At 43.6% G+C, this 26,585-nt stretch overlaps 1 protein-coding gene across 1 annotated transcript in view; it reads right to left on the bottom strand.

Annotated features, from left to right (window-relative positions):
- The window catches only part of DNAH9 (dynein axonemal heavy chain 9), a 335,073-nt gene that overhangs the window by 47,951 nt on the left and 260,537 nt on the right, over positions 1 to 26,585 (bottom strand). The window contains exons 58-63 of the mRNA XM_041771484.1: positions 26,074 to 26,244; positions 23,530 to 23,652; positions 15,917 to 16,110; positions 13,960 to 14,108; positions 2,921 to 3,048; positions 626 to 853 (exon numbers count right to left, since the gene is read on the bottom strand). Coding sequence (XP_041627418.1) covers positions 626 to 853; positions 2,921 to 3,048; positions 13,960 to 14,108; positions 15,917 to 16,110; positions 23,530 to 23,652; positions 26,074 to 26,244 — 993 coding nt within the window. The remainder of the gene's footprint in view (positions 1 to 625; positions 854 to 2,920; positions 3,049 to 13,959; positions 14,109 to 15,916; positions 16,111 to 23,529; positions 23,653 to 26,073; positions 26,245 to 26,585) is intronic.

Genomic DNA, 26,585 nt, shown 5'->3' with positions numbered 1-26,585 from the left:
GTACAATGGAATCCCCTGGAGGGCTTGTTAGAACACAGATTCCTGGGTTTCTGATTCAGTAGGCCTAGAGCAGGGCCTGAGAACTTGCATTTCTAACAAGTTTCCAGGTCCTGCTGCTGCTGCTGCTATTCTGGGGAACCACAATTTAAGAGCCTATCACGTGGTTACATTCCATGTCCAGATCCCACTTCTGACACCTGGGTTATCTGAACCCTGGACACTCAAGATGCATACAGATGGCAACAGGTCTCCTCTGAACATGAGAGTCAACCCCCTGCTTGAAGACAACATGCTTGGCCAGTAAGCGTGTGGCTAGTGTATCACACCAGGTCGATTTACAGCAATGCGTCCTCTCCATCGCAGACTCTCCCTGAGCAGTAGACTTGTGCAACATTTCCCCACACCTCTTGTCGAAGACAAACCCTAGGCTTGGCTCCCCCGGGTATACCCAGGAACTGACAGCTGGGCTGTACTTAGAGGGCAGTGGGAAGAGGTCAGTCACAAAGGGGACACATTGGGCTGCAGCTCATCCCCCTCCCCCCTTGTGGTTGGATGCACTTCTACCCAGGTGGGTCAGCTAATTGTGAGGGGCAGTGCTCTTCTTCCCTCCCTCCCAGGGCTGTACCTGAGTGAAGTTGTCCAGGGCCTTGTGCAGGTTGGCATGCATGCCTGTGGGGGGCTCGTTGGTGATCTTAATGGAGTTCTCCAGGATGCCCTGTGGGATGATGTGGCCCTCAGGGGAGGGCGCAGGCTCTGCACTGATGAAGACCCTCAGTTCTGGGTGGCTGTTCTCACTGTGCTCTGCCAGCTTCTTCTCCAGGGTGCCGAGCCACTTGGCCACCAGGTGGATGTTCTAGTGGGAAGGAAGACCCCCCAGTGCAGGCATCTACTTAGTTTCGTTAGTGGCAGACAGTTTCAGCAAGATAGCTGCAGGAGGGATGTGGCCTTTTCTTCAAATAAAGCTCATCACAGCAGATGCCTTTGGGTTCCCAGTGATGAGACCTGCCAGTATCTTGCGGTTGAACCCTATCTCTTGTTCTCCCAAGTCTCTGGAGCACACAGTTGTTACACTTGACTCCTGCAGGGCTTCTTAAAGCTTCCTGGGTCTAGGGTGGGGCCTAAGAATCTGCATTTTTAACAAGTTCCAGGCACTGTCCAAGATGCTGGTGTGTGGGCCATACTTGAAGAGTCAAACACACCATGCAGACACCCCAAATCCAGATCCCCATGCCTGGATGATGGAACCCTGGATACTCAAAACTGGGGCCTGTGGACCAGCAATGTGGGGACTACCTGGGCCCGGTTTAGAGATGCAGACTCTTTGGCCCTACCCAGATTTCCTGATTCAGTGCATTTTAATAGGATCCTTCTGTGATTTATATGTGTGTTGAAATTTGACAAGCACTGATTTAAACTTCTAGCTGGCTCTCTTGAGTCCTCTCTCCAAACCATTCTGTTCATTGTTGCCAAACTTATCTTCCTACAACAAACGGAGGCATTACTGCTCAGACACTGGGAAGGCTTCCTACTCCAAGCCCAGGTACCTCTGTCTCGTCTCTGAGCCCATTTCCCCACACCCCAACCCCCCCTCCCCGTGATTCCTATCTATCTGTCTCTCTGTCCAAACCTACATTTATTTCTCAACAATACTCTGCAGAATGCACCATTCACTTTGGCAAGGACTGCTTCTTTGCCATATGTTTCATTATGATGGACAGATAAAAAGCTCCTCAATAAATCTTTGAGGAAGCCTGCTCACAGAGCCTTAAGTACACTGATCAGCACTGAGCACAGTACTTGGCCACAGCAATCTGGTCTCTGGGTGCTTGCTGCTTTCTCTTCTATAAAAGGAGAAATAAAAATAATATTGGCCATACTTATTTCACGGGGTTGCTGCAAATAACCAAAGGTAATGGATTTGCAAGGGCTTTGCAGACTGTAAAACGCTATGTAAGCGTTAGGAGTGGCTGTTGAAATGAACATTTGTTAAGGAATTCATTTATAATCACTCTGTGGGAGCCACATCTTCAGTGGGCTGCCTGGAAAGTCAGGGCTCTGTTAGAGGGGTGGTGCTATCTCTTCTCTTGCGTTTCTGGAAAAAGAGTCCTGGGAAAAGGCAGGTTTGAGAGAATGACAGGAAAATGGAGGACGAAGGTCCCAAACCCTGGGTGGCTGTTCTCAGATGTGGCCCAGTGACTGGTTGGGATACAGACGAAGTTCTAGGTAATCAAAAGCCAGGATGGGATGGGGGTGACCTTTCTTGCTTTGTTTGTTTTTCCTTGCATTGATTTCTTCATCGATTCTGTTCCCCAGCAGGCTTTTGTTGGGTGTTTACTCTGTTCGTGGTGTAGGTGGTGTGCTGGGTGCGGGAAGGGGACTAAGGAGCAGGTCTCTCCTTAAGGAAACATAGCAAAGGACACAGTCATAACCTAAGTCACTGCAGCACAGCCAGGGCGCCCTAATGGAGGTGGCTGTAGGCCATTTAGAGGAAAAGAGACGTGGGCCACTTGCTTTGCCCCAGCCCCAGCTCCCCTGCAAGTCACATAAAGCAGGGACATGGGGTGGTCAGTGAAGTTACCAGTGACATGTGTGCTGTTGTAGTCATGCATGTAATGGAGAATGCAGAGGACAGCAGAAGGGCACAGCAGTGGGAGGTTCTGTGCTACGTGTGGGGAGAGGTCAGCCCGTGGAGCTATTAAACTAGAGAAAGTGGCAGAGGCCTGCAAGGGGCGAGGAGTCGTGGGGAGGGGTGAGGATGTGAGAACCGTGGAAGAGGGAAGGAGAGAAGATCACGCAGGGAGATGGACAAGGGTGTGGAAGGACAGGAAGGGGAGAGGGGAAGAGAGGACGGAGGAGCCCTGCGATGGTTATGTGAGGTCCAGACGGGTGTGACCCTGATCAGGGCAGAGGGGGGCCGTACCTGCAGAATAACCCAGTGACCCTTCTTAGCAGCCAGGTCCAGCGCAGCCTCGGCCACTACCTCCTGTCCTTGTCCCAGAGACACGTTGTGGAAGTTCCTGTTGTTGAAGGTGTATCCGAGCTTTTTACCTGAAAGGGGTATGGAGTTGTCCTTATTACCTCTCGTGTCCACGATCTGTGTTGGCCTGTGATCATAAGGAGATGCCCATCTCCACATCATCCTCCAACACAGGTGTACCTGAACCCACCCCCGAGCTGCACACATGAACCCTCTTCCTTTCAGGAGTGTGTTGCGGGGTGGGGGATACATCTTCCAGCTTTGTGCTCCCAAACCAAAGGAGGCACTCATCTGGGCTTCAACCCTCCTCCCTCACTTAATCCCCAAGGATGAGCACAAGTGCTGATGCCCTTCTGTGCAGCTTCCATTTGAAGCCCGGGCATCGGCCCACTACCCTAGAGGCCGAGATGGCCCCCAGATGAGCAAGCTTGTGGGTTTGGTTCTTTCTGACTTGTTTTGTCCTCTGAATATGTATTGTACCCCTCAAACTCTACTGGGAGGTGTGGTTGGTAGAGGCAGGACTCAGGTAGTTCTGGCTTCCTGGACTTTACTCTTATTACCCCCCGCCCTCTATTTTCCCCAACAAACAGAGATGTTTTATCTCACCATTCTGCATGAGTGGGAGCAAAGAGAAGCAGAAGGTAGGACAAGAAAGGGCTTGGCTGTTCAGGTGTAGATGTTCTGCATCCTGGGAGGGGTGGCTGGTATTGGGGATGCAGCAAGGGAGTTGCTACAGCAACACACATCACAACGATCTCACTGGGTGTTCTGCATGCCCAGCAAAACTTTACCCAATGCAATTAACCTTAATATAGAGACCAGCCCTCCTTGGACATCAGCTATGAGCCCCGTACAATAAAATTTAGAGAAGTTACATATTATTCTTTAGACAAAGGATCATAAAAGTGTATGCTACCATGAAGGAATCGTCAAGCAATTTTTCTCTAGGAAAATAAAGTACATGAGGGAAAAGAGAAGAAATAGAAGGATAGAAAAAAGATAAAAATATGTCCTTAAACGTTTCTTTTCACAGGAACTGAAATTGAAAATGCAATTCGATACTTGTGCAAGAAAATGGAAACAAAGCTGTCAATACTGGATATTTCTTTTAAACACAAGAAAAGGTACAGAGTATCCTTTGCAACTCTGTATAAGACAAAGTGAGATGACTTTTTGTAGCGAGGAAGAGTTATTAGAGATTCAATTGAGATGAACCCAAGAAACACCCTTATTAAACTATAAATCCTTACTGGCAATAGATCTGATGTCAGCTTTGGAAACTGAAATATAAACAACTTATTCCAGAGAAAATACCAGGATAAAAGCTGCCAGGATTATTAGATACTCTCACTGAGGTTCCTACCCACAAAGGAGCCGATTTCTTTTCTTTGTCGGTGAGATGCAGGAGAAGAGGGCTCACTGAAGATTAGTTTGCAAACCAGGGACTGCAAAGAGTGTCCGGGGCAGAGTCCGGCTTGCTCAGGCTGGGATCAGCTTGCATTAGTCTAGGCTTGAGGTCTAGACTAGTCTAGGCTGATGATGAGGCTGACGTGGAGATGTTGAGAAAGGGGAAGTGTTGATGGGACTTAGAAGGACTGAACGCTCAGCCCTGTGATGTGCCAGGGCAACCTTGTGGGGTCCTTCCATTTCAACCATGAGGTTCTCGGGATGCCCTCCCAGGTCATGGTCATCAGTGAGCCCCTCTTGCCAGCCACGTCCTCTTGGGTTCTCACCTTCATGCTGTTTTGCACCCTGGCTTCCATGCCCCCCACTCCCGCTACCTTTACCTCATCTTTCCTTTTCTGATCTTCTTTCCCACTCTCCACTGCCAGCATGGTGCCTATTGTAAACCTCCTTTCACACCTCCCAAGTATGCTTCCTTGACCTCCTGTCTCTAAGGACATGGCACCTTCCGTGGCCCTCTCCCGAACTCCACGTACCTGTGGGGCTGGGAGGAAGCGGAATGTTTTTCTAGCTGACTCTTGCCACTTGCAGGTTATTTCTTCCCATCCCTGTCTGAAACCCCCTTTTTCTTTTAAAGCATGTGCCACCTGGCTATATTATCTACTAAATTCTAGGTTCTCTGCCTTCCACCAACTTACCAGTGAGATTCATTTCTATTAGGCTCTCTGGAACTGGGTTCAAAATCTTGCGTACGTCCCATTTCATCATTTTTCAGGTAAACCTCAATGTCACAATGGAGGACTCAGCCAACCTCCAGCCTCATGCTTCATCATCTTCAAAGAACTGAACTCTATTCACTCTGTTACCCATTCCCCGTGGCTGCACCAGGACTTCACTATCATGGAGAACTGTCCCCTGTCGGATGCATTCTTCATTCACATCTGCTCCTATCCCTTTCTACTTTCCAGGCTGTTCACTCTGTTTCTCGCTCCTTACCTGTTATTCTACCTGTGAAATGTCCAGTCCATTGGCTCTTCTATTTTTTCTAATCTTCACTTTTACTTCTTTCTTATTTTAATATGGATTCAAGAATCCTTAATCTTAATGCTGATCTTACAAAATCCTAAACTCCGGCACCCTTTCTACTTCTGCACCACCCAACGTTTGCTAAAGTCTCCATCTTGGATGAATTAACAAGAGAGGACAGGAAAAAACATTCGGTGAATTGGAACCACCCCAAGTTCATGATTCGCACCCTCAGCGCTGTTTGGCAATCTTTCTGTATGCCCAGAAGTTGGCTGTACTGCCCATTCCCTTCTTCTTTTAAAATTCTCAGGAGGTCCCACCCTACTTACTCCCAGCAGTTTGCTTCACTCCTTGGGAAACATATGCCATGAAGTGGGAACCCCTTCAATTCCTTACCATTTTATCTGCATGCCTGCACATCCTCATCTCAATGGAAGAGGTGTCCTCCCTCTGCCTTTCACTCTTCTGTTCCCTAAATCCCATCTCTTCTTGTATCATCAACCTTTATCTCCTTATTCACTCTCCCACTCTCTGGCACATGAACAAATGAGTCTCTCCCAATAGGAAAAGTAATATTTCACACCAATCTTGAAGCTGTTCACCAAGACTTCACTTGCTCCAAACCTAACCAAGATCCAAGGGACTGTTGAAGAACAGAGAATAGGACCAGGAACAATGAGAAAGAGGCTGCATGCAAAATATTGATAATCTGACCACAGGAACACTAAATTGAAAACTGTTCCTTTGGACACACCAGGTAGCAGGTTTGCAAAAAAATCTAAGTGAGTGGGGCATCTGGGTGGCTCAGTGGTTGAGCGTCTGCTTTTGGCTAGGTTGTGATCCCAGGGTCCTGGGATTGAATCCTGCATCGGGCCCAGGGAGTCTGCTTCTCCCTCTGCCTGTGTCTCTGCCTCTCTCTGTGTGTCTCTCATGAGTGAATGAATGAATGAGTGAATGAATGAATGAGTGAATGAATGAATGAATGAATAAAGAAATAATCTTTAAAAAAAATCTAAGTGAGCTCATAGTCCTGACCAGTACCTTGGAGAGAGAAAAAGGAAGGGGTGGAAGGCAAAGGTGGTAGATATGGCTTCTTCATGATCACAACATGGAAATGACAGAATTATTTGTTAAAGCCGGATAACTGAACAGAGAAAGAAAGAGACAGAGCAAGATCAGGCTAGAGTCAAGTGAAAGACCAGAGAAGATGCCTGTGAGTTTGGGTGGAAAGGGGAGTCCTGGTTTGGGAAGGCCAAGGACGAAGCTGTGCTTTGAAAGAACATAAAAAAAGGAGTAAGCTGAACTGCCCTCAAAGAACAGAGGAATTATTATCTTCATTCGAATGCCACACAATTCTACTGTACTTTTAACATTTCAAAGTCTTTTCAAGTCTGAGACTTCATTTCTATCCTACAGGAGCCCTAGGAAGCAGGTATTATGGGTGATTGGGAAAAAAATGGATGATTGCTTTTAAAAGAAGCAAAGATGAAAATAAATGTGCAAATAAGGAAGTATGGCTCATTCAGGAAGGAGGTGATGAGGAAAGAAAGAAGGAGGGCTACATTAAAGCACTTAAAGGGATTAATCTGAGAAGGGAAGATGGAAAGTGTGGGGAGGGGGTGGATGGTGCTAGGTTTTGTGTTAAAACAGAAGCCAAGGAGAGTGGATGGAGCTTCCTCTTGCTCCCTGCCTTCTCCTCCTCCTCCTCCAAAATTGTTGAAGAAGGGAAATCCTGGAGGAGACTAAGAGACACAAAGGTGCCAGAAAGCCAGAGATTCTTGATTAAGGGTCAGTAGATGAGCTTTAAGGACTAGAGAACTCCTAAGATCTTAGACAGAACTTTGTGGGTTCACTGCATCTGGGTTGGGGGGTGTTGGTGGAATGAGGATGAAGCAACAAATCTTTCATTTGACTCGCAGGTAGGTAGATAGGTTGGTTCATTCATTCATTTGGCTCCACGCCCAGCTTAGATTCCATCATGGGGCTCGAACTCACAACCCTGAGATCAAGACCTGACCTGATATCAAGTCAGGTGCTTAACCGACTGACCCACCCAGGTACTCCTGACTCTCAGGTTTTAAAACCCTACTCAATATTAAGAACTGTATGTTGAAAATTAAGGATAAAGAAATGAAGGGGTTAACATAAATCACAAACTAAAAAATGGGACAGCCAAGCTTTGTAAGAGTCTATGTGGAGTAAAACAGTGAACTGCCTGATACACAGACTCTGCCCAAGCATAGAGACAGTAATTTTAGTTAATAAGTTGGTGCTGGGGAGAGAGGGGAAAGTGTGAGTCAGTCATGTAGATTCCAGACTTGAGAAGAGGAGCCCATCAGGCAATCTGATTTGATTCAAGATGCAGAAAGCATGGCTGTCACCAGAGTATATGTTCTAAATGGGCAAATTAGAAAATAAATCAAGCCATCAAGAAGGCAAGAAGGAAGGGAAGGGAGAAAAGGAGGCACAGGTGCTTAAGTAATCTGTAGTTGATGAACAGCCATATTGCCTTTGGTAAGGAAATATGCGTTAAGATTAATAATGTATTCAGAGACAAATAACCAATATAGATCAGGGAAGGGTCAGCATCCCTGAAATGACAGAAAGCCTTAAAGTACATGATGGAATAGATGGAGGTCAATTGGCAAAGAACAGCAGGAAATTGCTCATAAACAGTGTATATGAAAGCTTCCAAAAAGGAAGACACTGAATCAAAATGAGGGAACTAGATATTGCCAACATGAAAGGAATAAAACCTCTGGAAGATGGGAGGAATATAGAACTCTATAAAAGGGTGAAAACCAGGAAAAACTCAGCTATGACAATTTTTAAGATGTTCATTTGTTAATTCACTCAACAAATATTTCCTGAGCTCCTTTTCTCTGCTAGTTATGCTTCTGGGTACTGATTAAAAAAATGATGAGGACACGGTCCTTGACCTTAGTGACAAGTAGGTATGCAAGTATAAGTTAAGTGATAAAAGAAGTATTTAATTAGAAGTGTATGGAATGCTCTGAGGCACATACATGTATAACAGGGAACCAATGGTCTTACAGGGAGAAGGTCAGGAGAGGCTGGTACTCACAGGATGAGCAGGTCCTGGACTCTCGAATCACTGGGGGGAAATATTTCAGATCAAAGAAATCTCTTGTGAAAATGCCCTATGTCAGGGAGGCTCATGGTGTGGCTGAGTATCTAAAGGGACTATGTGGCTTGAGTAGAGTGAGCGTGGGAGAAGCTAAGATCCAAGGCTTGACAGAAAGGCCAAGCCATGTAGGCTACATAGATCATGTCAGTGGTACTGGACTTTACCTTAAGAACAATGGGAAGCCACTAGACAGTTTTAAGTAGGAGTGATACAGCTGGATTTGAGATTTAGCAAGATGTTTTGGGTGCAGAGTGGCAAAAGAATGCAGGTAGGGGAAGAAGATTGGGAAGTTGGGAGGCTACTGTGTCAGTCCAAATGAGATCACAGTGACTTACACCAGGGAGGCAACAATGAAGATAGAAACAATGAGACCAATCTGAAATGGATTTAGAAGGCAGAATTAATAGGACTAAATGTGGTGGGTGGTAAAGGGAGGGTCTAAAGTTATTGATTCCAAGGTTTCAGGGATGAGCAACTTGGTGAATGGTAGAGGTATTTACCAAGAATAATAGAGCAAACATTTCCGGAGATAAAGATATACCTTTTCCACTTAAAATGGCATGGTGAGTGCTGAGCAGATGTTCATTTATTTGTTAATTAACTCAACAAAGACCCACACCAACCAAACACAGCTCATGGTATTTCAGAACACGAGGTAGAGAGATGATCCTAAAGTTTCCAGATAACCAAAAAAGGAGGGAAGAACAGCATCCTACTGGCATGTGACCTCAACCCAACATTAACTGACTTTTTGAAGACAGCCGTGCAATGTGGACACATCCTGAGTAAAAACCATTTTGCACCTAGCAAAACTACTGAAAAAGTAGATGGGCAAAATTAAAACCTTTTTAGACATCCAAGGATTCAGAAATTCTACTTCCCATCATTCTTTTCTGGTGGTGCATGCTAGCAAAACTAGGGTGAAAATTGAAGATAAAAGACATAGGATCCAAAAATGATACTACTTAACTAGAATATAAAGAAAGCCCCAAGATGGCTAACGTGAAATTTATCTATTTCAGAGCAGAACATAAGTGGACTCTAGGTAGAACATTTTCAAGAAGGATAAAGTAGGTCCTAGTCAATACATACAATAAATAAGAAATGTGAAATATTAGTGATAATGGCAGAGGAGGCATTCATTTTTTCTCCCAAGAACAAGGAAAAGACATTCAGAAACTCCAGGAAAAACTAAAAGCTACATAAGAAAATCATCATCTAAATATGAAGCACACTGAAATTTGATATGACTTTGAAACTCCATACTGAGAACATTCTTCTTTGTGAGAACATTCTTCTTTGAGAGACTCCTGAAGATAAAGACATTGGATCCATGAAGAAGGAAATGTAACCCTAGCATATTTATTTGCCTTTTCGGTGACTATAAGTGTATATCAATTGTGACATAAATGCTATCGGTTTTCAAATATAGTTAACTTGTAGACTAGGCATGAATAAAATTAATGACAACAGAATAGAATGAATATATATTTATCCTTGCCTATGGAAAAAGTAAAGCACAGGTGATGCAAGTTGGAAAACTGAAGTCTTAGCTCACAGAGGGTGATGTCAAGTGAAATGATCTAGAATTCACAAAATAAAAAATTAAGTTTCACTAACACTGTTTAAGTTAACATAAACAATAGAGCAAGTAAACCTTTTTTAAAGATTTATTTACTTATTTATTTGAGAGAGAGAGAGAGAGAGAGAGAGAAAGCGCATGAGAGAGCATGAGGGGAGGGGTAGAGGGAGAAGCAGGCTCCCCACTGAGCAGGGAGACCAACCTGGACTTGATCCCAGGATCATGACCTGAGCCAAAGGCAGATGCTTAACTGACTAAGCCACCCAGGTGCTTCTGCAAGGTTAGTTTAACTTCCAAAAATCAATTAACATAATATGTCAACAGAATAAAGGACAAGATGATATCATCTCAATGGATACAGAAAAAGCATTTGACAAAATCCAACACCTTTTCATGATAAAGAAAAAAAAATCAACAAACTAGAAGGCAACCTGGTGAAGGCAACCTGATTAATCTGATGAAGGGTAGCTATAAAAAACCCACAGCTTACATCACATTTAACAGTGAAGACTGAATGATTTTCCTCAGATATCTAGAACAGGCCAAGGATGTCCAAGATTGCCATTTCTACTTAGTAATGTGCTGGAAATTTTAGCCAGGTCAATTAGGCAAGAAAAAGAAAGAAAAAGGCACCCATATCAGAAAGGAAGAAGTAAAACTATTCATAGATCACATAAACTTGTATCTGCAAAAAACCTAAGGGATTTATGAAAATTGTTGGAATAAACAAGTTCAGCAAGGTTGCAGGATAGAAGATCAATATACAAAAATACACAAAAATCACTAGGAGTGACTATTCCAAAAATGAAATGAAGAATCCCACTTACAACAGAATCAAAAAGAACAAACCTGTCAGGAATAAATTTAAAGAAATGCAAGGGGATTAAGAGAAAACTTACTGTGATGAGCACTAAGCACTGTATAGAAATGCTGAATTGCTGTATTGTACACTTGAAACTAACATAACCCTGTATGTTAATCATGCTTCAATTAAGAAAAAAGAAATGCAATACTTGTACACCCCAAACTATAAAATATCAATAAAAGAAACTAAAGAGATTAATAAATGGGAAGACATTTTATGCTGATGGATCAAAAGACTTAATACTGTTAAGATAATACTTCCTAGATTGATTTACAAGGAATATTATCCAGCCATAAAAAGGAATGATAATGATATATGCTACAGCTATAACATGGATGAACCTTGAAAATATGTTTTTTAAAAGATTTTATTTATTTGTTCGTGAGAGACACAGAGAGAGAGGCAGAGACACAGGCAGAGAGAGAAGCAGTCTCCTTGCGGGGAGCCTGATGTGGGACTTGATCCCAGGACGCCAGGATCATGCCCTGAGCCGAAGGCAGATGCTCAACCACTGAGCCACCCAAGTGCCCCGAAACTTGAAAGTATTATGCTAAATGAAACATCAATGAAAGGCCCTATAATATATGATTTTATTTATAGGAAGTGTCCAGAACAGGCAAATCTTTAGAGACAAAAAGTAAATTGGTGGTGGGCCAGGGAGGACACAGGATGGCATAGAAGATCTAGGTTTTTTGTTTTGTTTTGTTTTCTGGGTTTTTTTTGGTGGTGCAGGGGTCGAAGGTGGGACTCAGAGAGACACAAATCTGCTAAAATTAGTTTGTGGTGGTAGTTACATAGCCCTGTGAAAATATTAGCAAGCTTTGAATCATGTACTTGAAATGGGTAAATTATATCGAATATGAATTACATCTCAATAAAGCTGTTAAAAAATGTGGCAGAAAGTAGACAGTCTTAGTGGGCAGTAATGGGAGTTAAATTCTTATTTTTTTAAATCAGGGAATATAAATAGTTATCTAGAATTGATAAATTTAAAACTAGTGATACAAGGGGCGCCTGGGTGGTATAGCTGGTTAAGCGTCCTATTCTTGGTTTCAGCTCATGACTGGAGGGTCATAAGATGGAGCCCAGCATCAGGCTCCGTGCTAGGCATGAAGTTTGCTTGAGATTCTCTGCCCTCCCCCAACCGCTCATGCATGCTCTCTCTCTCTCTAGAGTAAATAAATCTTAAAAAAAAAAAAAACAAAACTAGTGATAATAAGATTAGTAGGAAATAGAGAAGCAACTACCAGGACTAAATTCAGAAATTGGCAAAAACAAAATAACCCTCCAAAACCCAAAGAACAAATGTCTGGAAAGGGGATAGGTTGGGAGGGTGCAGCTGGGCCAAGAACTGTTGCTTCTCATTTATAATTATTATCCATATTTTAAAAATATGCAAGTGTCACTTGAAATTACTAGGAGACTACAAAAATATACATAAAATTAGTAAAGAAGATAATTCTTTCCCTCCTATAGATCTCATCCCTTCTTTCTTTCTTTTTTTTTTTTAAAGCGTGTGGAGCCCCACATGGGGCTCAATCTCATGACCCTGAGGTCATGAGCCAAAACCAAGAGCCGTGGGCTTAACTGATTGAGCCACCCAGGTGCCCTAATCTTATCCATTCTTTAGGACTGACTCAGCTCATCTCAACTACCCCCCAAGCACTAGGCACAGGCTGTGGAGTCCTTCCACTGCATAATGGAGAGACTGCTCTTAGAGCTGTATTACCTGGGTTGGGCTCTAACCCATCAGGTCTTTTTTTTTTTTTTTTTTAACCCATTAGGTCTTTATGTAACTTTGCAAAATGTCATTTGCCAGTGTTATAAGTTTTGATTAGCCATTCATTCGCTCATTCCTCCATTTAATGTCTATATTTCTTGAGTACCCATCCCAGAGCTAGGAACTGGGGATACTCTGATTAAAAGATACCTGATTCCAAGGAAGCTCTCACTCTCTTAAGAAGACACAGTAGAAAAAAAAAAAAAAAAAAAAAAAAAAAAAAAAAAAAAAAGAAGACACAGTAGTCACTAGACAATTATAAAGTGATGGACATAAAGAAGGGCATTCTAGGAGCACATGGGAGGGGAGCCTAGAATCTTGGAGGTCAACAGGGCTTCCTGGATGTGGTGACACTGAAATTGTGGTGACACTGTGTAGGTATCTGAAGGATGAATAGAGGCTAGCCTGGTGAAGGGGATTCAGGAGGGGACATAGCAGACTTGGGAGAATGGTTGCCATTTGGAAGGCAAAAGAGAGGATTAGGGGAATATAGGCAGAATAATAGACCCCCAATAATGTCCATGTCCTAACCCTTGGGACCTGTGAACATATGACTTTACAGGGCAAAGGGGACTCTGCAATGTGAGTAAATATAGGATCTCAAGATGGGGACGTTATCCTGGATTATCTCAGTGTACCCAATATAATCACAGGAGTCTTTCTAAGAAAAGAGGGAGGCAATAAGACCCATTTATGATTTCTTACCTCCAGAACTGTACACAAATTTGTGTTCTTTCAAGCCTCCAGATTTGTGGTAAATCATGATAATGGAAAGAAGGCTGGAGAAATAGGGAGGGACGGGAGGATGAAGGTCCCTATGAGACACAGTAAGGAGTTTGGACTTTATTTTTAGGGCAGTAGGAGCCTTGAATGGTCATACTTGTGTTTCAGAAAGATCGCTCCAGCCAAAGTAAGGGGGAGAGGGTGGGTAGGCAGGCAGGTGGCAGGACAAGGTCTCCTCATGAACGTGCGAGTGTGGACTCTTCCCTGTACCCCCTTGAATGGTCCTTTCTCTGATGATGATCCCTGGTGTTGGTTCAGCAATGACCCTGACTTCTCTATGTCAGCAAATACCAAGCCCTGCATGCTGAACTTTGACCCAAGAAGAGAGAGACCAATGGACACAAAGAGTGACCGTTCATGGTGCAGTCTCAGCTCCCAGAAGAGTTTTTCTCACCATGATTTTCCACATCCTTCAGGGGGTCCACCCCTGGAGACAGGATAAAAAACATGGGTGTGGCTGGTCCTGATTCCTCAAACGAGGTCGCAAAGTCTGGCGCTCTTCCTGCCACATATTTGCTACCCAACTTCTCCTCAACAAAATCTCTGTGGGAAAAGTACACGCACATGTATCAATCACAAAACCACAACACTTGAGAAATGGGGGCCTACAGAGATGGAAGGATGCACTCAAGGTCATGGCCTTGGTAGGTAGTTACAGAGCTGGGGCCAACTTCCAGTTCCTGGGTTGTTAGGTCCACACTTAGCACCTGTGTCACTAATGCTGGCCTGCTGTCCTAGGTCAGGGCTCGTTCTGAATCCCCATCCAACTATGCCACTCCTCTGTGAAGCCTGCGTGTCCTGTCACATGACCATCATCCACCAGAAGAATGCCAGGATCAATGCTTTCCAAAAGTGCGCAGGCAGCTAAATCCTCCATGCTCCATATCCCTGTGGTCTTCCTTCCCTACTCAGGATTTAAGGCCCCCTGCCCTCCTACACTCTCGCACCCTCATGTTCATCTTATCCCACTTACCAACGTTCCTTTCCAAACTCTTCCATCTTCCATGTTATGCCAACTTTGCAGCTGCAACCTCTTATTGATCACCTGGTCCAACTCTTGGCTCTAACTCTTCCCCAAGGACACAGTTCTCTCTGTTATCTCTTCAGCTGATTTTTGGTATTTTGGCCTCTCTGTTTTCTTTTTAAAAAAATTATCCCTTTACTCAGGGTGCCTGGGTAGCTCCATTAAATATCTGATTCTTAATTTTGACTCAGGTAATGATCTCTTAAGATTCTCTCTCTTCCCCTCTCCCTCTGCCTCTTACCTCCTTTCCTGCATGCACTCTCTCTCAAAAAAATTAAAATAAATAAAATAAAACCATCCCCTTACTTTCTTTTACTTCTTTCCTATCCAGTATAGACTCCATAGCCTATAACCTTAAAAAAATGAAAAACAACTTCTTAAGGTATAGCTGACATGCCATAAAACCTATTTTAAGTATACTTTTCAATAATTTTTGATAAATTTACTGAATTGCACAGCCTTCACCATAATCTGGTTTCAGAACACTTTCATCATGCCAATCAGATTACTCCTGCCTACTTCAAGAATTCCTGTTCCTACCATCCAGCCCCAGGCAAGTGACTAATCTGCTCTGTCTCTACAGACTGTATGACCTATGACTTCCAGTTATTATCTCCCCAGTATCTTCCTCTCCCCTTGCCTAACTCCTGCCCCCACATGCCAACTTAAACTGAGCTATGCTCCGGACCAACTTAACTTTAAATCTACACTTGGGCTGTTGATGTTGCTGTGGAGAACCATCCTATGGTGAAGATTGGTACCATTATAAACACAGGATCTTAACTAGGTGGGATCTGGTTGGCCTTCTCTCCCACTTGTCACAGATTCTATTTAAAACTCTGCATTTTCCTCCAGTCTCCAACCCTGCCACCTCCTCTTGCACATGGCACAAGATGACCATGCTTCCTCAGAGAAAATAGAAGTCATCAATTTTCTGTCCTCCTCAATTTTCTGTCATCCTTTTGCCACCTCAGCTATAGCCACAGCTCTTTCTCTCTCCTTTCTTTGTGGTCGGAGAGATGTTATTCCTCCCATGGATGACCCTTCCATTCATTATCTGGGTAACATCATCTCCCACCACTTCAGGTGTGACCAGCATCCTTCTCAATGCTGATATCGATGAGCACTTTTCTCCCAAATCATCTACTTAGATACTAAGAAAATACATGACAAACACAGAGCAATAGGCCTTATGGGATTTGGGATGTTGGTACAAATGCTCCTGTTACTATGAACACATGATCTTTGAGCTCAGTTCTGCTAATCAGGCCATGCTGAGACTGCCCCACGCACACTCAGGGGCTCCCCACTATCCTGTGTCCCGTACCGCATGGCGTAGGTCATCCGGTCTGGTCGCATGGCTCTCATCATGCAGAGGCGCTGCAGGGCTGTCTTGTTCTTCCACTCCTGTGGAAACTTCTCCTTCTCAGGACATTCCGATTCCACAAACTTTTTCCAGCTCTTGGCAGATCCCTCAATGTCCCGATCCAGGTTATAGAACCCTTCCATTGATGAAAGTGCCTGAGAAATTTTAGAGAATCTTGTTTTGAAATGGAGTTTATCCAGAAAGCTATCATTTTCATTGCATTTGGGGGGGGGTGTTCAAGGAACAAGATAACAGTATGGATAGGATTCTGTCTCCTTCATACTCTGGTCTAGAATCTTGGATCTTTCCCCCAGCTAAATTCAAGGAAGTAGAAGGGTATTGATTGTTACCTTCAGCAAATTGCACCACTAATGTGCAAGATTTAGCAAATAAAGTGTTTGGATTATTAGTAGCAGCAGAAATTGAGCAGCACCTGCCTGCAGGGCATTGCATGGAAGGAGGGACAAGAAGGGTTGCCATGAATTTTCTGGTCATGGAGCCCAGACATTTTAAATCTCTGACTCCTTCCTTTCATCTCAGTACTCATTCTGCTGGCAACTCCTGTCAAGATCTCTCTCGAGGTGTCCCTAGAATCATTGACTTTGTGTTAATGCCAACGCTAAAATTTCCATGAGTTGCCTGTTTCCAGAAGAATAAAGCCTAAATGCATAACTTGGTAATCAGATGTCTTCATTTAGGAATTCCTTCCAAACCAGCCAATGAATCGGGTATCTTTCTTCCCTTCTACTCTGTCCAAGAGCATCTGTGGCCAATCCTAGAACTGTGCCAGACTCAATTCTAATTCAGCTCTGGGTTTGTGCTGCTTTCACCATCAAGAGGTCCTCATTCTTTCTTCCCCCAAATTCCACTCCTTCCTTTTCTTGTACTGGTCATTAGTATGTGTTAAGGCCCCAGAGGGTGTTAGAGTCCTGTTCATAATCAGCACCCTCTCTCAGGCTCATCCTCTTTAGCCTAGAATACAGAGCCTTCCCATCCTCCTTGTGGGCTACTTGGAACTATTTATAGAGTGGATCTCTTTAATAAAGGGTCTGACTCGGGATCCCTGGGTGGCGCAGCGGTTTGGCGCTGGCCTTTGGCCCAGGGCGCGATCCTGGAGACCCTGGATCGAGTCCCACATCAGGTTCCCGGTGCATGGAGCCTGCCTTCTCCCTCTGCCTGTGTCTCTGCCTCTCTCTCTCTCTGTGACTATCATAAATAAATAAAAATTAAAAAAAAATAAAATAAAGGGTCTGACTCAATTTTTAGATGTTTGCTGACAGCTTTAAAGTTTTATCCCTCTCTCTTCCTCTTCTGTTCCACATCTAGGCAAGCTGATAAATGAGTGTTGGCACTCCCTCCTCTGGTGCTAGAGGAAAGTTGTACCGTGCAAGCCCTTGACCATGCACAGGGAATACTCACCCTGGCCCCAACCCTGTACTACCAAAAAACTCCAAGGTGGTCTCCTTCCCTGGCTCTCTCAAGCGATTTTTAGACTGCTTGGGAGCTCCCTTGCCTTCTTGGAAAGACTCATTATGTCAGTAATAAACCTTTAATATTCTCTTGGTATGTGTGGCATCATCAATCTTGACATCAGAACTAAATTTTAATGGGGGTTCATCCCATCCCCTGTCTTCAGAATGCTCGGATAAACATTAGTCACTTGGACATGTATCTGCAATCTCTCCATTACTACTCAACTCTGCTTGAGTGTTTGGTCTCTTCAATGAGATGAAAAACTAGACTATGTCCAAAGCACCTACCACAGTGCCATGAATTTTAAGGATCCTAATAGATTCTTGTTATTTGAATTCATCCATCCATCCATTCATTCAACATTTATTGAATGTCTACTACATGCCAGGTACTTGGCAATACAAATGAAAACCAAAAAAGACACATGCTTTCAAGGTGCTAGCAGTCCTAAGTTAAGGAGAAAGAGGAGATGAGGGAGGCCTTAGTGGGTATGTAGAATTCTGCTGGGCAGAGACAGAGGTAAAGAGAAGGGAAGGGCACTTTGTAGGGTGGGATCAACAAGAGTTGAAGTCTGGAAAGGGAAGAGTGTAGGACATGCCAGAGAGCAGTGTGATTGTAGGAGAGGAGTCCTCCCGGTAAACAGGTGCAGAGAGAATTGGTGAAGGACACATCCTTAACCTGGCTTGCCTAGGCTCGTTTCCCATGTGGATGAACCCATGTCTTGCCTTTACTTGCTCTTTCACAAGAAGTCCATGGCCCCCCAACTTCACTCTGGCAAGGGATATGCATCACTCCTACTGAGAAGTGGGGAGGAGCCGTGTGTAGGATGGAGGAGTGAGTGCCAAGAGTTGAAGGTTCTGGTCTCTGCACCCCCTCTTAGGAGCCTCTTGTGACTCAGAGACTGTTTTTAAACCTTTGTGGCCTTTGATTTTCTCATTTGGAAAATGAGGCCAAGTAATCTTTGTCTGTATAGCGCATATTCTAATGCAGATACAGTGCTTTGAAGACTATAAAGCCCTCCCTGGTGCTTTCTTGGGGTTCCTACAGTTATTCAATTGCAATTGCTGGTTTACCTGCCTGTCACTTCCCACAAGATTGTGAGTTCCCTGCGGGCAAGAACTTTCTTAGGCGTCTTTGTATGCCTCAGGCTTTGCAGGCTGCCTGGCACTTAGAATGTGCTCAATTAATAAAGTTTGACATCTGCGTGGCCAGCAGGAGGGCTCTTGACAGGCTGAGAGAAGCTGCTGCTGCTGTAATTACTTCTCTCTGGGCTGAGGAACTGGCTCCCTATCTTCTTCCCAGCCTGTATCACCATTACCCCTTCTGCAGACCCATTACCCCCTCTGGTGACACCACAAAACAGAGCAAATGACACTCTGATGAGTGTTCCCAGCTGCCACAACTTGGGTCTGGGACACACTTTCTTAAAGCTCTGGGTTGAACACAATTGCAACATTTAATCTTCCAAATGAGGGAAAGGGATTTCTAGCCTTCTAATAAGCTAAGTGGAAATGACTAATTAACCTAATTACATTGGACTGCGTAGCAAAATACAACTGTGCGAAATTGGCATCCAGAGTGGTGGTGAGAGGTCCTTTTCAGAGGCTGACAGTGGCATGCATCACAGATGAGATTTTTGTAATGAAGTAAGAGCATGCCTATTACCTTCAAGTTCAGCATTTGATGAGACTTTAAAAACAAAAATCCTTACAAAGGATAAGAATAAAAGCAATATTTTATCATAAAGATTTCACTTATTACCTGCTTGTTAATTCCTTTGGGGGAAACATGGCAATCAACCTTCCTCATCAGATATAATTAAAAGAAAACTCATTTTTTTTTATCATGTCCTATTCAATTGTATTTGTTAATTTAGGCTAGAATCCAACCAAACACCTAAAATGAGCATTTATCAAAGGCTTCAGCGATGTGCTCTACACACTGTATTTTGTTTCAGCTGCTCACATCCAGTCCTGTGCTTGAGTTGGACGGGTCTGGACTTGGCCTCTCCACATAACACAACTCACAGAAAGAGAGAGAAAGCTTCATGCATTTGTAAAAGCCTTTGAATAGCCAGATGAGCCTCGCCCACAAAACCAATCAGAAAAAGCAAAGTAAAGCAAAGCAAAGCAAACAATATGTTTTGCGCAAAGAGAAATGGAACTTGGTGGCATAGTAGCTTTTGAGTGGAGTAACGTAAAATGAAAACAGTAGGGAGCGTCTTGGAATAATTTATCCTTTATGATTTTTGCTGCAGAGTGCTTTGTGGGGAAAAATAGAGAAAGGCAACTGGACTTGATCCAAACTCACAATTCCTCAACGTTTTTCCTTCAGTGGATAAATTCCATCAGGCACAACGCAACCAAGGTGTACATATACCCCACGACTGCATAATTAATAAACATAAATTCTGGGGTGAGTAGTGTTCCCCTAACTTCCCATACCTGTGGATGTAATTTTATATTTGGAGATAGCGTCTTTGCAGGTGTGATCCAGGTAACATGAGGTCACTAGAGTGGGCCCTAAGCCATCATGACTGGTGTTCTTATAAGGAGGGAAGATGCAAAGACACATAGAGGGATCACAAACCAAGGAATACCTTCCCACTGGAAGTGGGAAGAGGCAGTGGAGGATCCTCCCCTAAAGGCTCTGGAGGGAGAATGACCCTGCTGACACCTTAATTTCAGACTTCCAGACTCCAGAACTGTGAGAGTACCCAGCCTGTTGTTTTTGTCATGGCAGCTGTAGGAAACCAGTCCAGAAGCCACAACAACTACTGCAATCCTCTACTGTCTCTTTGATGGAAACCTGTGAGGTGGGTATGATGACTGCCATTTTGCAGGTAAGGAAAAAAAAAAGTTCAGAGGAATAAGATAATATGCCAGAGGCCACACACACTCAGACTTGAATGTGAACCCAGGAATGTCTGACTCCAGAGCCTGTGTTAACCAGTCCACCATTGCTCCAGTTCTGCAAAAGGGCTCCCTCAGAACTGATTTCCAGAACGGATTTTCTGTCATATGAGTCGCTCTTCTCAACTCTAGGTAGTCAATGAGCAAATGGACTATGGCTCATGTGACTGAAGAACTGCATTTTTAAAATTGTACTTAATTGTAATTATTTTAAAATTTAGATTTAGAAACTGGAACTTGCTTTAGCAACTGGAAAACTTTTAAGTATGTTTGGAGCAACTGAGGTATATGAATCAATGATTTTAAATCTAGGTTTTATGAAACCTAAATACATATCAAATAGTTTTTTTAAAAGATTTTATTTATTTATTTATTTTTTATTTTTGACTGTGTCCCAGTAAAACTTTATTTATAAAACCAGGAAGGTGGGCCAGATTTGGCCCATGGCTTACAATTGGCTCTCTGATATATGTGGATTTCTTTATATATATATGTATTTTTTTATAAATTTATTTTTTGTTGGTGTTCAATTTGCCAACATATAGAATAACACCTAGTGCTCATCCCATCAAGTGCCCCCCTCAGTGCCCATCACCCAGTCACCCCCACCCCCCGCCCACCTCCCCTTCTACCACCCCTAGTTCGTTTCCCAGAGTTAGGAGTCTCTCATGTTCTGTCTCCCTCTCTGACATTTCCCACTCATTTTTTCTCCTTTCCCCTTTATTCCCTTTCACTATTTTTTATATTCCCCAAATGAATGAGACCATATAAAGATTTTATTTTTAAGCAATCTCTACACCCAAGGTGGGGCTCAGACTCACAATCCTGAGATCAAGAGTCACGTGCTCTACTGACTGAGCCAGTTAGGCTCCCCTTGAGAATTTCTGATGAAAATTTAACATCTGAACTGAAATGAACTATTAGTATAAAAAATACACATAGGAATTCAAATACAAAAATATAAAATATATCATTAATAATTTTTATAATAATTACATATGAAATGGTAATTTGGCTACCCTAGGTTAAAGAAAATACATTATTAAAATTAATTTATTTCTTTTTACATTTTTCAATGTGGCTACTAGAAGATTTTAAATTACATATGTGACAGGCACTATATTTCTTTTGGACAGTGCTACTCTAGAGTATATCAATTCATTCAGATCCTATGTAGCTTAGGAGAGTTAATGGTTTTCTACCCATCTCCACAAATCTCTGCCTTTGTTATAGTTTTTCTTAGGCATTTTGGAACTTTGTTATTTTGGTTGTTATTGTGATAGGAGTTCTTCCTTATTTCTTTTCCAATATATTGTTCCTCTTCTTACTTGCCGGATAGGGTCCAGAATGACAAATGCAGTTAATAAATGAAAGTCAAATCACACCTTTATATTTTGGCCAGGGATCAGCAAACTACAGCTTGTAGACCCAAATTGGCCCACCACCTGTGTTTGTAAATAAAGTTTTATTGGAACTCAGCCATTTCCATTTGCTTCTGTATTGTGTGTGACTTTGCCAGAGCTAAATAGTTGTGACACAGTCTGGCCCTCAAAACATAAATATTTACTGTGGGACCCTGTACAGGAAAAGTTTGATGAATCCTGATTTAGATACAGCCCTAAAGTTGCTTAAAAGATTAGCATCAGGCTCTGAAAAAGGAATTAGAAAAATATTTTGGGCAATGGCAGCATGAATAGAATTAGTCTTGAATTTCCTAAGATGGTCCCTTTGAAGAGAAGAGCATGCGTATAAATATTAAGTTCTGGGCTTCTGTTATAAAGTAAATCAAATTGAGTGGCTCTTAGGGGAATTATGCTCTGTGAACAAGCCAGTCTGCAAAGGTTACATGCTGTAGGATTCCATGTACATAACATCCTTGGGAGGATAAAATTATACAGAGAACCGATTAGTGGTTCCCAGGCATTAGGTGTTCGGGGAGGTAGCAGGTTATTTTGGTTATAAAGGGCAATATAAGGGATCCCTACAGTGGTGGAATTTTTGGTATCTTGACCAGAGTGGTGGTTACATAAATCTTCACATGTGAAAAACTAAACACACGTACATGCACACGCACACATAAAAACTAGTGATATCAGAGCAAGATTAGTAGATTGTATCAAAGGAAATTTCCTGGATAAGATGCTGCCTGATATGAATGCAAGATTTTATCACTGAGGGTCACAGGGTACAAGGGATAATTCTATTATTTATTATAACTGCATGGGAATTTATATTCTCTCAAAATTTAAAAAAAATTGATAAGAAAATATAAGGAGGAAACGAACCAATCCTGTTACTTTAGACTACATCCTCTGTTCTATGAACCATGTATAAAATGCAACAAATATGGAAGATCACAAACAGGATTCATTTTGTGTAGATGCCAGTGCTCCCAAGGCACCAGCACCTGCTGCGTGTACTCATGCAGGTGTGGACCTGACAGCTGCCCACGCGGACAGCAGGCCGGGGCTCTGCAGTGGGTGGTCACTTAGTGCTTGGCATCGTGTCACATTCCGTCAATGCAGGCATGCTCCCTCCAGAAAGAAGCTTATACTTTGTGATCTTTTCCTAGACTAATGTTCATAGGATTCCAACTAAACTAAGCTACACAACATGGCAGGAAAATGGGCTTTGCATTCAATGAGAATAGATAACACCTACCTCCCAGGTGAACGTGAGGATAAAACACATTTCTAAGGTGCTCAATAAATGTGAGCTAGTATTAACCACTGAGGATCCCAGGCTGGAATGCATCCCCCACTTTGAAGCTGAGTTAGGACTCACCTGGACGTGCCTGAAGAGAGCTCTGGCATCTACCTGCTTCCTGGAGCCCCTCGCAGCACCCCCACGCCAGCCCCAGGGCCTCATGGAGGAGTCCACATTCCAACCCTTTTGGCAGGTGAAAGGCTGCTCCACTGAGGTAGGGAAGCTTATAGGATCTTACCATCCCTCCACATCCTGGAGACGCAGAGCCCTCAACCTGCACACACCTGCTCCTCTGCAGAGCCTTCCCAGTGGGCCCGGGAGGGGTGAGCTCTGCTGTGGGGGACCAGGTAAAGGCAGGCACCTATGTTGTTCCATGCTTGAACCCCTGAAGGGAGACCCGCTGACTTCCTGGGGACAAGTGTCAGTGGGAAAAACTCCAAGAGCTGAGAACTTGGCTTCTTTCTGGGGGCCCGTTCTACTGACCTTGATGCTACCCCAGGCCTGATGGGAGAGGAAGCCCACGGGACTGGTGACGCCTGTCTGTCCTGGAGATCGAAGCAGGAAATCCAGCTCCGCAGCATCAATTTCCTGGTTCACGAGGAGGATCTGCAATGTGGAGGAGCGGTACCCGGTTTCTTTAGGTGTGGTAGTCACAGGGTTCTGGAGATCTTGGGGTTAGCACTCAGGGTAATTATTGCTACTTTGAGTCCTGGAGCTTGCCCATCAGTTTTGGTTGTTAAAAGGGGGTAGAGTGGAAGAAAGTGCATATCCGTGCAAATCACTTCTGGGTGCGTTTGTATTCGCTCCAAATATCAGGGTGACTTAAAACGCACACAGTCGGGGCACCTGGGTAGCTCAGTGGTTGAGCATCTGCCTTTGGCTCAGGTTGTGATCCTGGGCTCCCAGGATCGAGTCCACACTGGGCTCCCTGTGAGGAGTTTGCTTCTCCCTCTGCCTCTCTCTGTGTCTCTCATGAATAAATAAATTAAATCTTAAAAAAAATGCACACAGTGAATGACTAGGTACATTGGTTAGCAAGCGTTTCATGTCAGTCCTAAATGCCATGGAGTATATCCCTGCAATCTAGTTGAGAAGATGACACATAGGAGAATGTTAAAGTCACATATGGATATACATAAAACAGAAATGCATAAGTGAATCAATAATGCCAAAGGGGTTCCAGAATGGAGTGGTTGGCAAGCTGGGGTGGGGAGATTCATTTGATTAAACCTTCTATATGTGGTTTTGAATTGAGTGTGTCAGAGAAGCTAAAAGGTACGACTATCTAGGTAGGAAGGGAAGGTGCTCCAGGGAGGGGCCAAGGAATGGGCAGAGGCTTGGAGGGGAAAGTTAGTGAGGTGTGTGCAGGGGAGGGTAGAGTGTTCAGCTTGGCTGGAACTAATGATTCACACTGAGAGGTGCTGGGGACATTGTCTTCCCCCTTTATTTTATTTATTTATTTTTAAAAAGATTTTATTTATTTATTCATGACACACACACACACACACACAGAGAGAGAGAGAGAGAGAGAGAGAGAGAGAGAGAGAGGGGCAGAGGCACAGGCAGAGGGAGAAGCAGGCTTCACTCAGGGAGCCCAACGTGGGACTCGATCCCGGGACTCCAGGATCACACCCTGGGCCAAAGACAGGTGCTAAACTGCTGAGCCACCCAGGGATCCCTGTCTTCTCCCTTTAAATGGTGTTTTGTGCTATGAGGTTATAGCATGGGAATGCTCACTAAGAAATAACAATTTGGAAAATTTGAGGAAAAGTCTCTAAAGGGGAAAAAGCCTATAAATAGCAGTCAAGGTGGAAAAACCCTGGTAAAATGAGGCTAAAATATTTATGAGGAGAGAAGAGCAAAAGCTAGGGTTGGAAGCTCCTTGGAGGCCTGGGGGCAATGAGTGGTAGGAGGGAAGATAGTTCATGCTGGAACTCAAGTTCTCTCTTTTTTTTTTTTTAAGTAGGCTCTATGCCCAGCATGGAGACCAACGTGGAACTCGAACACACGACCTTGAGATCAAAACCTGAGCTGAGATCAAGAATCGGATGCTTAACTGACTGAGCCATCCAGGTGCCCCCCACCAAAATTAAGCAATCTCTGTGTCCAATTTGGGCTTGAACCCACAACCCCAAGATCAAGAGTTGCATGCTCTACTGACTGAGTCAGTCAGGTACCCCATATTCTTTCTATGATGGCCACACTCCTTTGGGCTGGAGAGGGAATACAGGGGGTAAGGGGGGAATAAGCCACACTAACAGTCCCCCATGAATTCAGACTTTGGAACATACATAGGGAGTCAGCTCAGAAGTAATCACAGTCCATGTGGTGTTTACAATTGGAAGAGGCCTTAGAGATAATCTAGTGTATGCTCCTAATTAAATCATGGAAAAAATTCCCAATCCTAAATGATTAGAGGGATAAGTGCAAGAAAATAAGTTTTCGTGGCTTTTTGTTGTTGAGAATAAGTGGAAGATAAGGTTTTTAAAAATTAATACTGGAAGCCCCTGCTGCACCTAGACCCTTGAGAATTAGAGTCCTTAAGGACCTTTTTCAAGGCCAAGGCTGCCATAGCTATGGAAAGACATTTGCAATTTCTTATTCCATGGGAAGTTTGGGACACTAAACTTGCATCTCTAAAGGTAAATAAATAATGAGGGATGCTGTAAATTTCTTATAGTATCTCAAAAAATATTTAGTTATTGGTATGGCCATCGAGTTCCATCATTAGTGCCAGTTTGGGTTGATGGGTAGTGGCTGCTGGAGGGCTATGCTAAGGCAGATCTTAGGTCATCCAAGGTAAACAAGAAGTACAAGAGTTGATGAGTCATGGCTGCCATGAGTGCGACAATGGCGAGGCAGCACGCATGCATCATAGTGGACCTTCTTGTCCGATGCTCTGCTTAGAACCAAATAGTCTTCATATTCTCTGGGAAGCAATATGAAAAGAAGAAACTTTCTTTACACCTGCTGTTTGGATACTGGAAAATGACCTCTTTTCTAGAAACGTCTTCAATCCACTTTTACCTGAAAGGTAAGCTGGGCAAGATAGGTCAGCTTATCACACTCGAAGAGCCCACGGGTGGTGTACTGGTACACAGAGAAGGTGATGCTGTCTATCAGATTAGTCACGCGCTTCTTGAGGCTGTCATCTGGAGCAGCCTTCTCCACAGCCTTCTGGAAGACGATGCTGAATGCCTGGGGGCAGGAGGTTGGACACTGGTAATTAACACAGCTCTCTTGATATACAACTAGTAGACTTACCTGTGAAGAATATTGCAATCTGCCAGCCACAGACATGTTTTCCCAGCATATCCTGCCAAGAAGGGACTGTGGCAATAAGACATGTTATTAGCTCTCTTAGTTTGCTTATATGAATTATTATGTTGCAGGGAAGTGGGCAAAGCTATGGGGCATATTGACAAAGAGCCTACAGTTTTGACCAGTGAAAAGGAACTGTCCAGTAGCCAAAATCATTAAATTAGATCCAGTATGTTTTGTTGGATAACAACCCTCAAAAAGCATAAACACAGCCAACA

The sequence above is a fragment of the Vulpes lagopus genome, chromosome 10 (assembly GCF_018345385.1).
Source record: "Vulpes lagopus strain Blue_001 chromosome 10, ASM1834538v1, whole genome shotgun sequence".
Classification (NCBI taxonomy): domain Eukaryota; kingdom Metazoa; phylum Chordata; class Mammalia; order Carnivora; family Canidae; genus Vulpes; species Vulpes lagopus.
The sequence above is the reverse complement of the archived record's forward strand: the minus strand, read 5'-3'. Positions and strand labels throughout refer to the sequence as shown.